The sequence below is a fragment of the Ascaphus truei genome, chromosome 4 (genome assembly GCF_040206685.1).
Source record: "Ascaphus truei isolate aAscTru1 chromosome 4, aAscTru1.hap1, whole genome shotgun sequence".
Lineage (NCBI taxonomy): Eukaryota > Metazoa > Chordata > Amphibia > Anura > Ascaphidae > Ascaphus > Ascaphus truei.
The window spans coordinates 386,245,162-386,259,979 of record NC_134486.1 but is presented as its reverse complement, the minus strand read 5'-3'; the positions used below and the strand labels follow the sequence as shown (position 1 = coordinate 386,259,979).

The 14,818-nt window shown below is 40.4% G+C and overlaps 1 protein-coding gene across 5 annotated transcripts in view; it reads left to right on the top strand.

Annotated features, from left to right (window-relative positions):
• Positions 1-14,818, top strand: part of CD2AP (CD2 associated protein) — a 127,958-nt gene that overhangs the window by 70,112 nt on the left and 43,028 nt on the right. For all 5 annotated transcript variants that reach the window (XM_075598497.1, XM_075598495.1, XM_075598494.1 and 2 more), the window contains 5 exons: positions 2,902-3,002; positions 9,372-9,492; positions 10,403-10,584; positions 12,616-12,703; positions 13,638-13,732. In XM_075598497.1, the coding sequence (XP_075454612.1) occupies positions 2,902-3,002; positions 9,372-9,492; positions 10,403-10,584; positions 12,616-12,703; positions 13,638-13,732 (587 nt within the window). The remainder of the gene's footprint in view (positions 1-2,901; positions 3,003-9,371; positions 9,493-10,402; positions 10,585-12,615; positions 12,704-13,637; positions 13,733-14,818) is intronic.

Here is a 14,818-nt window from a genome sequence, read left to right as displayed (position 1 = left end):
ATATATGGAGTTTATTAGTGTGTATTGCTCCTTTAAGTAGGATTAACAACAAAAGAGAAGCAGAAGAAAACAGAAAATGGAATACAACTTTATACAAAACATTAATTAGCAGTTTCTGTTTACAAAGAATACAGAAACTACTCACAAGTAAATTAAATCTGTTTGACACCGATATTAAGCACATATATTGTGCAGCATTACCCATCATTACCATTCCAGCAACTGTAAATGTATGTGTACTGTATACTGGGGGTGTATAATGTAATTGGTTGGGTTCATACCTTAAAACTGTAGATGAGGTTGCACAGTCTCACACACAAATAAAAATGTCCAAGTTGACTAATATGCTTGAAAATCATAAATGCATAAACCTGGAATTTTTATTTTTGTGTGGGAACTCTACCCCCCCCCGGAAGGTGAGAGCTCAGAAATGAAACACTCTAGTGTAGAAAGTCCAATAAACCCAGCCAAAATATTGTTTGTGTAAAGTGCCAACATATTCCGCAGAGCGGCACTCTAGGGGTGCAGTGATGTGATAAATATATAAACAAAGTTGCATACAAATAGACAATCTGATGCAAAAGGTAATGAGGGCCTTGCTCGTGAGAGTGTACAACCCGAGCAAAAATCGTGTGATCTCAGACTCGCATAACCTCGCGCTCAACTAAAATAAGGTACATACATTTAGTGTCCCCCTTAATGTTATAAAAGGTAGGGGGAAGGGTATACTTACCCTGATATATCCACAACCCTAAAAGGTTTGTGTGCCTACATATGTCCCTTTTAAGATAAAAGTGTAGTAGCGAAGGTAGACAAAGGCTAAAATAACGAATAGAGGACAACTGTACTGGTTTGAAAACAAGTCTATACAGCCCTAATGTATAGTAATATTGTCCCTCACTCCAATATGAGCATACGTATAGAGAATAAAGGTTGGGGGCAACAGTGTAAAGTAGCTCTGGAGAAGATACCCAAGCATGCTGCGGGAGCCACCACCACACTTGTCAGAAAGACACGCATGCGCGCAGCATGTTTCTCTTCTTTCAGGGTCAAGGTTACACTGTTCGCCAACAGAATATTTATACCCAGGTGGTAACCTTGGAAACAAGTAGTTAACTCCTTTCTATGCTTTAATAGCTTCCTGGGGTGTATCAATATGGTCTATTCATAATAAGGCTTTATATTCGTGTATGAACGCCATTAACAATATAATGGCATTTATGTAAGAGTATTGACAGTATAAATAATTCCATGTAGTTAAGGGCATTAGGGAGAGATGAATAAAATAGGAGTGGAATAATCAAGAAACAGTATTATCAAGACACATGCAAAGTGTTATGATCCAAGATATGGCAGGATTATAACAGAATATTAAGGTAAAACCATTAAATATCTTGATTTGATGTAACAAGAGAATAGGTCTTGCAGGCAAGTTGGATGGCGGCCATATTGATTTCCTAGACCAGAAACAGCAGCACATAAAAAAATAATGCATATCTCTGACATAAAAATCGTTCAGTTCAACTCCAGGAGACCCCCCAGTTCTGATTCTGTATACAAAATTAAAAATAAAATTTGGGTATGTACTAATAAATTTGCATCTTTAATTTAAGTTGTCAAAACAGACTTAAGTGAGCTGAAACCTACCCTGATAACAATGCACCAGTCTCATTATACATCTTCCAATAGCTTAGGAGTGCCGCTAAGGAAACACAATTGGCCATACATTGGAAAACAAATGCAAAATCCCTGTGCTACTTTCCAAATTGGCTTGGAATTTATTCGTGACATTTAACATTTTTGATCTTTGTCCTTTGGACACATCTTTTGATCCTAAAAGGATTTAAGCCTACATTGAAAACATAATATTTCCTCTTGCCTTGTGGACTTCAATTTTTACATATTCTCGTTTAAATACAATGCAAAATCCATCTTCAACAGCACTGCAACATCTCTTTAGTCGTTTTTAAGATGAGAAATTATTTGTTCGTCTGAGACATCCTTTAGACCAGTGGTGCTCAAAACCCCACAACAGGTAAGGATATCCCAGCTTCAGCACAGGGGGCTCAGTCGCACCTGTGCTGAAGTTCAGATATCCTGAAAACCTGACCTGTTGGAGGGTATTGAGGACTGGAGTTCAGCACCCCTGCTTTAGCTGACACTGCACCCTGGTTGGGAAACATGAACTACTGTAATTCATAGCATTTGTTAAACAGATACCTCTCAGTGTGCCTGGCTGATACATTGCACTTAAGTAGGTCCTAATATAATTTCTCTATTGTTTGCCTTGTGTTTTTTTAATTATTATATATACAATATGGAAATATTACATTGTTAACATATTTAGTTATTTACCTTTAGTTGCAAAACCATCCCCCCATTTTCTGATCTATTTCCTGTCCTGGAGTGTATTCAGAAGTACAGTAATAAGAAAAGGTGATGCTGTAAGAGCTGAAGTATGACTCATTCATCATATGCCCTTGTTTTCCATTACAAGTAGGCTTTCATAAAAGCAACTCCAGTGGCCGTGGACAAAGTCAAATCATGATAAAATAATCATGTGACTACATCAAGGTGCGGGGGGAGGGGTGTAAACGTACTCACCCAGCCAAACGGTGAAGTGGTTTCACACCAAACAGGGGGCTGAAATCATATAGCCAAGTGTTGGCTTGAGGTAGAAACGCTTTCAGTAATATTTGTGATTCCATGACCCTTTTCGTTTTTGTCTTGAACAAAATGTATGAACTCTTGGAATAATTGAAGGTGGGACGGTTCCACACATTTACTAAACACATGGTGAATGTGGCAGTTTTGCTTGGAGATGTGTTGCTGTCCTCTGACCGCAAACGTGGAAAAACACATTTTTCATGTACTCCTTTTGTGTCAATTTATTCCCTCCAGAATCCAAAAAACGGCAATGTAAAGTCATCTTTGAGTACATCCCACTGAACGAAGATGAGTTGGAACTTAAAGTTGGAGACGTTTTGGATATAACTGAAGAGGTATGTTGTATTTGAGGCTGAACCTCACCTAAATGTATAACTCCCCTTTAGAGGTCTGATATCCGTCACATTTGAAAACAGAAAATTGCATTTCTCAAGTGTATTTCAGTCATTGTGGCTTTGGGACTGGCTATTTGTTGTAGACCCATTTGGCTTTGAACTTGCTAATACCTCCTGAAATCTGTATTCCATGTCCACTAACTTAGTGTGAAAAATGTCATGTTTTAATTTGGTGAATCCAACGTTAATGACAAAATCTTACATTTTCTAGTAATGTTTCAATAAAAATGTACAGAAATGTTTGACGGTCATGCGCTCCTTTGGCTGGCGCTGTGTAATGAAACACACTTAAAGTGTGCAAGGCTGGAGGAAAGGCACAAGGAGTGTAAGAAGACCACTAGAAAGGTCGGGGCTCAGTGGCAAAACGGCAATCTTACCCCTGTCAGCTCATCCGTCCTGGGTCCAACGACTCTTCAGTAGCTGATCCCGCAGCGTGCATCCGGCAATGTTGTCATGTAGAAGGAAAGAGGTGAATCCGGAGCGACAGCAAACAGCCCAATGACGTCAGATCCCGAATTTTGAACACAGTAGCTTTATTGAGAACACACAGGTGGAACAGCAGGCTGCAGCACAGCCTCACCTACGCGTTTCACGCTCTACTGGCGCTTCGTCTAGGAGTCTAGTTCCATCTGTGTGTTCTCAATAAAGCTACTGTGTTCAAAATTCGGGATCTGACGTCATTGGGCTGTTTGCTGTCGCTCCGGATTCACCTCTTTCCTTCTACAATAAAAATGTACAATCTGACTGTGTTTATGGTTCATAAATTGATTCCTACTGTGCAGATTTTAGCAGTGGAACTTAATTCTGCCATTTGTACTGTTGTAAAATATGTGGAGATGTAATGTGTGCAATTTGCCGTATCTGATCTTAAAGTGTAGTCCGTTATGCGGCCAAGGTCGTATTTAGCACTTTTTATTGAAATCATTTCTGACCCCCTTCTTAGTCTGTAATACAGTTCTAGCAATGCTTTTGACCTGACAAAATTGTGCCACCAACAATAATGGATTCCTCTTCAAAGGGTCTCTCCAACATGGCTCAATGTAAACCATGTTCGGCAATTTTCCAATACAACAGACGTCTTTAAATAAAATCCTTAGAACTTTATTATGTGTTCCATTTTTTTTTTATCATTTAGATAGTAATCTTTGCAGCTTGGGAAGGGTCGCCTTCCCCTTTGACCTGATTTTGCTTGTCTCTTCCCCAATGGCAGCAAAATCATGTGTTCCCCTTCTCAAAGCACCAGAGCCCTATGCACATTTTGTTTCTGCTGTCTTCTCAAGGCCCAGCCTCTGTAGCTCTCCAGTGACTTAAATTGAATTGCAGCTTTCAGAACTTAAAAAGGGTTTTATGGAAACCCCCCAAAACTTTTGCTATAAAAATTCTCACAAGGGGGAGTTTTTCATCTAGTTTAAAAATATGAGGTAGAAAGAGAGTCGTAATCATATGCAGTGATTCACTCTCTATAGCTTTCCATTCAAGATAAAGGAAGCTCTTTTTTGAGGTTACTTCATAGTGTTTTGGGTTAGATGCAACAATTAAGTTTAATTGTTTTTTTCAAAATATTTATATAAGATACATTAGAAATCTTCTTAAAGCTGCGATTTTCAGAATAATCCTTTGTCATTACCTCTAAAGTTGGATGTAATTTGGTCAATGCAATATTATAAAATATACATATTCTAGTGTAGCTCAAACACATTTTTTTTTTTTTTTTTTTTAAAGAAGTGTAATCTATTGCACCTGATCAAGATTCATGATTAATGTGACAAGAACAACCTTTGGCACTTGTACAGTATCAGTTGTTTAATGCACGTGTTACCTTTGACTCCTGCTGTACAACTTTACACACCTAGTTATAAACAGAGATGTAATTAATGGAATATGTGAAAATGATGGGAAGCTTCTTCTGGGCATCATTGGAACTTTGATACACAGTTATACTGGCATACTATTTACTCTCCTTTATGCACACTCTTCTGCTTCTTCCTGGGTGTGTCCTGCCACTCCCAAATACAGGCTATGTAGAACCAATTGGAAATCTGCGCAGCGCATGTATGTAAAAACGCAAGAACACGTGAACGGAAGGAATGCACATTTCGTAAATTTGGTTAGTTTGCTTTGCAACTGCTCCAGCTTCCATTCAACACTAGATTAGACATGGTAAAAGATTCCTTCAGTGTACTTGCAGCCTGAAAGTAGCATTGATCTGGCTTTGTAAGGTTTCCAGGACCAGTGGTCCTTGTCTTTGCCCACAAGTTGCAATTCTAATGACAGACACCCAAAGTAGCTTTTGGTTGATTTATTTTTCTGATGGGTATTGATAGCTCAAATATTGTATCCTATCCATATGTATCATTTATCAATCTAAACAAACCTTTTTGTGTGTGACCCATTTTCAGTTAAAACTGCAGATGAGCAGTGTTTGTCGCATTTTTATAAAACTGTAATCACTGTGAAATTTCAGCTGCACTAATGGCAAATTTACATGACCAATATACAGTACATGGCACATCAAATATTTGTTAAGCTGTTAAAACAACTTATTTCCTGCCTGCCAGGTAGTATACTAATTGCATGCCTCAGGCATCACTGTTTGGTGACACTGCAATGCCATAATGATAAAAAAAAAAAAAAAACATGTTTTATTCATTCACAACATGAAATGTTTGCTCAGTGTTTTAGTGGAATTTGTAGTAGTTATGAATCTGATTTTCAATGAGTTTGTGTATTGATGTGTATTTTTTTACTTTGACAATTAAAATAAATGCTTCCATCCCCACCTCCGAGATTATATCAATGTACGTACGTGGTCAGTACCATGCACTTTTACATTACACGTGGTTTGGTATACTCAGCCTTTTATAAATATATCTAGAAAACATACAATGAAGGATCAAGGTCCAATTCTTTTATTTAAGCGAGATCGCCCGTGAGTTAAAAAGCCACAATGTGGGATGTTGGTCCGATCTGCGGTAACTGTAATTCAACTCAATGTCGATGGGGATGGGGACGGGAAGTCCTGCATTGCGGCTTCATGACTCCCCGTCGATTGCAATGTAAGAAAGGTATTCTCCTGTGTTTGTTCCTGCAAAATCTATATTGCGCCTTGACAGAATCACTTCATTCTGTACGTTTACATGGTTCCTGTATTGGCACGGGAGTCACTGGACTTGAAAATGCCAAGAGACAAACTGTTAGATTTACTGACCAACACGCTGCTTCTTGCAAAAGCTTTTCTCACTCCAGTTACTCATTTTAGTGTCAAATTGTATTACATAATCTGACCATTAAACGAGGTCAACAGCAAAGCTGGTATATAACATTTGTTGATGCTTTTTCTCAATAAAAGTGTTGCATTGCTTTGAAAAGGGTGAAGCATTTTTATGTTGTGAACATTAGGTGCATCCTGAAAACATTTTATTTTAATTACAAACTGCTCAGATATGGAACCACTATCAGTATATGTGGTAGCTTCCCTGGTCGGTATATGAAGTGCATGGCCTCATTTATTTCAAGATCTGTTTATAGTCCCCTTTTTTCAGAAGGCACCCCTATAATTTTCTATTCAGTTGCTGAGGCACCCCACCAGTTTATCAATACTGTAGTTACGATCATTTAAATGCCAAATCAAAGAAGTAACAGCAATTTAATTTTAAACCCACAGTTAGCCATAACACATTTTCTTAAATGTGCCAGTTTTGCGCGATATTTTTTTTTTAAGGCAATGTCTTTTTTTTAAATAAAGGGTACTTGAAAAATACACACTCGCCTTAAAATCGGGCTCCACTTACTTTGCGAGGCAAGAGAGATTTTTTTTCTTTCCTGTTGCCTCTAAAATTAGTGATTTGCCTTATTTACGGGGTTGCCCTATAATCGAGCAAATACGGTAATTGTAAATTTGTCAGTCATTGTAATTGTAAGTTTTTCTATTTTAATCATAACTCAACTATTCATCAGTAATACATTTGTTTGCTACCAATGGAGCCAGAAATACATTGCAGCAAAGTCGTTAGTGCATTATAAATTAAAAATTACCATCTTAAAGGAGCAGAAGATGTTTTTATTTTTTTAAATAGGTGGGAAACTGGGCATCTCCTGAGCTGAACCACGTTAATGTCGGCTCCGGGGCCCCCTGCTTCCCGAGATACTTCCGTAGGGGGTGCTGGACGCTGCTCCGCCGGTTTAAAGGTCTTGGTCACCTGGGCCAATAGGAGGCCGCGAGAGATGAAGTCACGCTGCGTCCCACTTATTATAAAAAAGAAAAAAGCAGGGCTCCTGCTTCCATTTGTATGGTTACAGGGCACCCTCTAGGTTAGTATGAGGCACCCCTGCGTGATCATGCCGCCTGCTTGAGAAACATGATGAATGAATGCTGTGTTTAGGGGCCGGGGGAAACAAGGAGGGTAACTTTGCTACAATAGGAGGATATTTCAGTTAAATCCCACTGATAATGGGGTGCTACCCGAGGGCCGGTTGATGTTGTCACATTGGAGGCCCGACACTCTTCCCCACAACATTTAAACTGACGGCTGAGGGAGAGCTCGAGGCCCCTGTAAGTGCCTCTTACCATATCTCCGGCTTCTCCTCTTGCATCTTCTGGCTGCCATGACAATGTGGCGTCGCAGAGATCAGGAGGTGATACCAAAGAGAAGGTAAGAGGCCCCGCACTCTCCCCTAGCGCAGTCAAATTACAAACCGGAATTGAATAGGAGTAGTGTACGCAAATTGCTGAAAAGAATGATTCCTCTAAATTGGTGCACACGCTATTTTAATCTGCAATAATACATTTCATGTTGATACGATCTAATGACAGATGTGTTCTTGTGCGAATAATTAAGATAAGTTTTAATTTCCTATGTTTAACATATATTCAGCTTTAAAGCAGCAGTCCAAGCTGACGTGTTTTATTTTTTCCCCCCATTTAATATGTGCACCAATACAATCCACCCAATGACAAGTAATTATCGAAGTTGCCGATCGATCTGTTCTCCTGAGAGTCGAAGATTTGGCTCGGGGGTTCACTAAATGGCGCAATAGATTTCACTTCTTAAAAATGTGTTTCAGCTACACTAGAATATGGATATTTTAGAATATTGCGTTGACCAAATGAAATACAACTTTAGAGGTAATGCCAAAGGATTATTCTGAAAATCGCAGCTTTAAAGCAGCAGTCAAGCTGCCGTTTAAAGAAAAAAAAATCCCTTTTAATATGTGCATCAATACATTCCACACAGTGAAACGTAATTAGCGAAGTTATCGATCCATTCTCCCGTGCGAAAAGTCGGCTCGGGGGTTCACTAAATGGCTTTCAGTGCAGCAGAAGAGGACCAAAGATGCAAAGTTCAGTGGAGAAGATTGTGACCAGGCAGTAACTGTACAATTGGTGCACTGCTAGAGAGAGGGCAGGGCTCAAAAAGGGGTATACCAGAGCCTGTTTCAGAAGAGGAAGGGGATGTGACTTTGTAAATGGTTGCTACATCATAATACATTAAAAATGTCATTAAAAGTTGTTTTAAATTTTTTTAATAAATAAAAAAATGCTACAAGTATTTTCTCATAGTACAGAACTGTTTTATTAAAAAAAACACATGTTGGATATTGCTTGGTCTGCAGCTTTAAAAGAAGAGTTAATTAAATGAATAATGAAGATCCCTAACTGGCTCCACCTGTGATCTTAATGGTTTAGGGATCACAGTTTAAACACCCCAATTTAGTAAGGAGAAGGAAATGCTCTTTACATGGCACATGTAATATTGCTGATAAAACAGGCTGTGTACTTTGAATGTTGTAAGAATACAAAAAAAAAAAAAAGGCAGATTAAAAAATATTCTTCAAAAATTATCTTCATGTTGTATTTCAGATAATTTCCCATCACAATATTTAAATTTTACACAATATTTAATTTAAATATTAACTCATCAACTGTGTCTCCCTCAGCTAAAATTGGCTTTGGATAAAGGCTTTGTTTTTGACTGGTAGCATCTTTTATATTTTGCCAATACGTTTGTTCTCTGTGATTTAAAACACACGCTGACGGCTGCACATGCTTTGGTAACTGTGCTCAATGTAAGCCCACAGTTGCTGCTCTCTTGTATGCTTTGTTGTAATGTGTTCTATATTCTTATAGTATGTGACTTATACAATATTTTCTGAAAACTGATTTGAGAATGTCTCAAGAACACACTCACATTTTATTACCATGAGTGTCTGTTGCTGTTTTCATACAGTAGAAATAATTGTGTGTAAATGGCATTTGTTTCTACTTTGCAATGCTCCACCACTGGGGTTTTGAATGATTTTATTTTGAAGGTAGAAGAAGGTTGGTGGAACGGAAGCCTCAATGGGAAATCCGGACTGTTTCCGTCAAACTTTGTGAAAGAGGTGGAACTATCAGACGATGGTGAATCCCAAGACATTCCTGAAGATACAGGTAATGGGTCGCTGATACCAAAGATAGATTTCATTGATCGATTCCAGACTTTTTTGTATGTGTGACTTTAACCTACATGATGTTCGAACCCACCTTTATTAACCCCTTCTCCACAATGCCTTGTAGCATTGTTGAAGGCAGTCCTGTGGTTAAGAATAACACAGGATGGTAGGATGGTGAAAGGGTTTTCTTTAAATATGGTTTGCTCGGTTCACGTGGCCGGAATTGAATAAAATGTTGTCATTGCATGTGTTTTGAATTATGCAGCATATGCTGTGCAGTTCAGTTGCCTTGGACAAATATTTGTACAGTCAAACCAGCATATACAAAATGTAGAGAACAGTCTCTGTTTAGTTGATAATAAGCACATAGATCACTGATTAACTTTTCATTGTTGCATACGGCAATAACGAAAGCCCTTGTTAATAATTGTTTGAATTTAAAGCTGAAATTTCAGGCAGCTGTCAGGGGGAAAAAAACTGCATTTTGTATAATAACTATCTTAGTGGCTTCCTTAACAAATGTAACCATGTAAAAATCAAAAATTTGGCTACTTCCATTGGACATTAAACGGGATTTCTTCCAAGTCTCTGAATGGTGGAGTGTTTGTCAATCGAGTGTTTCCTCTACTCTTATACCTCCCTGTCCTTATCTTAGAGCCAGTAGGTTAGAAAAGCAGAGAGAGGGGGGGGGGGGGGATTTGCCCGTGCAAACTCTTTTCAGCACATGGGGATATCACACAAAAAGAGTAGCTACAGGAAATCTAGCTCCTCCCCCTAAGTCTCCGTCTCCTATGTTTGTAATTGACTTAATTATTATTATTATTATTTTTTTTTTTTAAAGAACCTGTGTTGAACTGCCTTTTGTGTGTGTGTGTATAATAACATTGTGCTAAATTTTATGTGCGTAGAGACAGCTGCCGCAACTCCTGCCTCTCCTGTATTGTCATCGGGGAATGGATCTGAAGTTTTATCTGTGGCGCAGCCAAAGAAGATCAGAGGAATTGGATTTGGAGACATTTTCAAAGAAGGATCTGTGAAACTCAAGCCAAGGATGTCAAGTTCAGAAGTGGAAGAAAAAAAGCCTGAAAAAGTATGTTGGATGGTTCAAATTATTGGTGTGTTTGTGAAGACTGTTTCTAGCTATTGATACACCTGTGCACTTTCAGTAGTGAGCCGTTGGCCAAGTTTATGGCATCTTTAAACGGGTAAATTGGCAAGTAGTTTTTTTGGGGGGTGAGGGGGTATTTCTTCTTACCTTATTGGTCCCACAGAATTTAATTGGGACCTCCCAATATTACTAATTTTAGGGGAAAAATTGGTGGGGAGGGGAAAAGGCGCTCTTTTTGCTGCCCAAGGGACCCCTGGCAGTGAAAGTGTTAAAGAACATTGGACACTGGAAACTGCAGCCTAGAACCATCATTATCTATGTCTTAGAACTTTATCTAGTGTGTTCATTGAGCAAGCACACAAATTATAATACAAAGTACATTTATCTGCATACCTTTTATTCCAGTAGAGACAAATGAAGATTAAGCCCCACCCATTTGGGAGTAGGACAAAACCTTCAACATATCGGGAGGGGGGGTGGGGGGGGTTTGTTTCTCTCCTCACTTGATTTGTAATTTCTGGTACATCTTGGTAAAGGGTTCCTCCGCCTTCCCTGTGACCAAGCAGAGGAGGAGATTGGCTTGAAGTTCACTAGTGCTGGGATAATACTGTGTGCGATGGCACTTGCGAGCGCCAAGCACAGATTGCAGGATCCCTTAGAGGCCGCTCCTAGTGTGTGTTTATGTGCGCACGACAGAGCGCGATGGCATGGCGGCGTTTTGAAAAGACAATGTCTCTTCAAGCGGCGGCCGCGTCACGTGTGTGGTTCAGCCAATCAAGGCGAACCAGCTCCGTGACATCAAAGCCACGCCTCCTCATTGCCACCAGCACTATGAGCAGGGTTCGCTTGGGCTACAGCCGCGCGGCACGGTTGGAGCTCGCACTTGCAAACAAGCGGAGTTTATGAGCTCTGCCTTTGGCCTGTAAGAGGCAAACAGGTGTGGACTTACCAGTGACTCTAGCCATTCATATAAAATGATGCCGTCCTCATAAGAGAGGATTTTGCTGCTGGCGTTTGACGCTATGCCTGGCTTGAGTAGTACGCGTAGCTTTTGTTCGGGGGGGGATCAGATTATTTACGTTCCTCAGCGTGGGTGGCGGGCAGAGTTGTATTAACATCTCCAGTATGACACCATTGCTTTCAGAATGTCCTATTTGGGCATCTACCCTGCTAGTGTTGGGCTGAGCCCTGCTGCTGGGCAGGCCTTGGTGCATCTGCTGTGGCGCTGGTGCTGGCTTAGAGCTTTTCGCTTTCATTATTTTTTTCAGTCGGTCATAGGGGACTTATTTGTTTGTACTGGCATTGGAGGGACGCAGATAGTTTCTTCCTGTTCATTCCCTCCTTTTCCCTCCATGCTAGTACAACATTTGCCTTCCTGGTGAATAGTTTTATTTTTTTGAGAACACAGCATTTTAAAAAAATGCTTACACGCACTGCCTTTTTAATTGCCATGTATTACGTTTCCTTCGGTTGCTATAGCAATCATGTAGGAAGCCACAGCACTTCCCCCTTTTGAAATAGGCAGCCCTGGAGTGTGCCGGGGGAAGCAAGCCAGTATTTTTTCGCTCGATCACAGGTCAACGAATCGCTCGGTATCTTGGATAACGATATTGCCTTAAAAGTAAGCAAATGCTGCACATATTAAAACAAAAAAAATGGCAAGAGCCAATGCCACTGTAATGTTTCGTGGTACCATGTACGGAGAAATAGTGTTGTCCCGTAATGGATTAAGGCAGGGGTGGTCAACTGCCTTCCTCGTGCTCCCCCACACCCCCCTCCAAGATTACTTTTTCAGGATATCCCAGCTTTAGCACAGGTGGCTGCCTCTAATTGCGCGATTGAGCTGCTTGTGCTGCAGCAGAGACTTATTGAGCCACCTGTGCTGATGCAGAAATGTTCTTAAAATCTGACCTGCTTGGGGGGGAGGGGTAGGGGGGTTTGAGGACTTGTTTAATTCTAATATCATGCTGAAGTGTATTATATTTAATCTTATTCTTTTGTCTCTTTTTGCAGCCCTTACCCACTCAGCCTTCCATTACAAAATTGCCTCACACCCCATGTTTAGAAATACCAAGAACAGAAACAGACAGCAAACCTAAAGGTGATGGTTAGGAAAAGCTTTCTTGCCATCTCATTGAGACTTTACATCGGTCTTATTTTGAGGTGGGTGGGGGGGGGGGGGGGAGAATTGGGGAATTCCCACATTCAATGGGGGACACACATATTAAATTACTTGGAAAATTGTATTAATTTTCATGTGCTGAAGATTACCAGATGTTTTCATGTCTAATTTTGCAGTTATATAATGGAAGATCTTGCACTTACTATTAATGCAGTTTCTCGTTGACAATATTTGTATGTTAGAGCAGGGGTGCGCAAACCTTCTGTGCTGTGCCCCTGCCAGCCCCTGTGCTCGCACCCCCCCTTATCTAAGATCGGGCGTCATGTTGCGTCACGTGACCCTGCGGCGTCATTTGACGCATGTTGCCACAGCGTCACATCACATGAGTCCATGGCGCCGAAGACAAGGTAGGAGACACTGTAGAGGTCTCACGCGTTCTCCCGGCATTTAATTTAAATGCCTTGGGGAAGAGTGCGGTGGCCTCTGCAACCGCTGCGCCCTCCCCCCCACCCACCGAAAAATCTTGCGCCCCACACTTTGCGCACCCCTGTGTTAGAGGATAAGTCTTGAAGAAATAGGACATCTTGTAATATGATACATAGATTCAAAGTTTTTGCATATGCCTGCCGTATTGGGGTGTACATGTTACTCCTCTAGGCCGGGGATGCTCAACTCCAGGCCTCAAGCACCACCAACAGGTAAGATTTTCAGGATATCCCTGTGTTCAGCACAGGTGGCTCAATCAGAGACTCAGTCTTTGACTAAGCCTCCTGTGCTGAAGCTGGGATATCCTGAAAACCTGATGTGCTGGGGGGGCTTGAGGACTGGAGTTGAGCACCCCTGCCCTAGGGGATGTTAAAACTGCAAGGGAAATGATACCAGCCCTATAAATATGTTCTTCTGTTTCTTATAGCCAAAGAATTTTGCAGGGCGCTTTATTCTTATGAGGGGTCGAATGAGGATGAGCTTAGTTTTAAAGAAGGGGATACGATCCAGTTAATAAGCAAAGTAAGTTTTTCTTAGTATGTATATGTGCATATATGTATACTGTATACAGTATAGAATATATTTTGACGTGTGCGCTCGCTACTCTGAATAAGTCGTTTAAAAAAAAAAAAAAAATAGGATTATGCAATTGAATTTAAGGGGCAGAGCCATGTTGCAGGTCCCAAAATAATGTTTCAAGCAGCTTTGTGTAACCGGCTTCCTTAGACAGATTTGGTTGCCTTTAAAGTAACCGTTTGACTTATTTGCATTGTGTGAAAATGAATATTCTTCCCTTTTCTCCTGGTCTTCTGAATTTAAGCATATAAGATACTTATTTCAACACTGTCCCATTCCCCTGAGAATACCCCTTTCAAATGACAAAAAGGTCTATCTGTCGCCCATATAAATATCTGGAACATGGTTAACTCCTAAAATCCACTATGCAAATATCAACATTTCTAGGAAAGACAGGTCAACGAGAGAGGGGGTGTTAATTTATATTGAAGACACCGTACAATATACTCTGCTAAATTGCCCCCCAAGGCCACTATCTTTGGAAATGCTAGTTGGCAAAATCGGCCTCCCCTTTTCTATGCCTGCTCTTGTTGCTGGCTTCTACAAAATCAGACCACCCCAATCAAGCCCTAAAGTTCTCTTCACTAGAACATTTAGAAACTTTAACCCACAACAGTTTCTGGCTGATCTTACCACCTGCCCTTGGTACAGAATCGACTTAATACCCGACCCCGATTTTGCGGTCGACTATTTCCAATCAGAGTTCTTAAAACTCTGTGGTTACCCATGCTCCACTACGCAGAATAAGAGTACGGGGAGCCCACCTTGCGTGGGTTACAACCTTATATCGCTCTACCATCTTAGGGATGCCTTGTGGGAAAGCTACAAAGTAACTGGCACTACCAATGGTTAACTACAGATGTCTGCAGAATATGTGCACAAGACAAACAAAACATGCAAAAGCCCAATATTACTCTGACAATTTTCACCAGAATACATCAAATCCAGCTAACCTCAGGAAGGACATCAACAATATATTCAACCTTCTTTTCATCAACAACCATGTAATATCGTTAAGGAGGATATTACTCT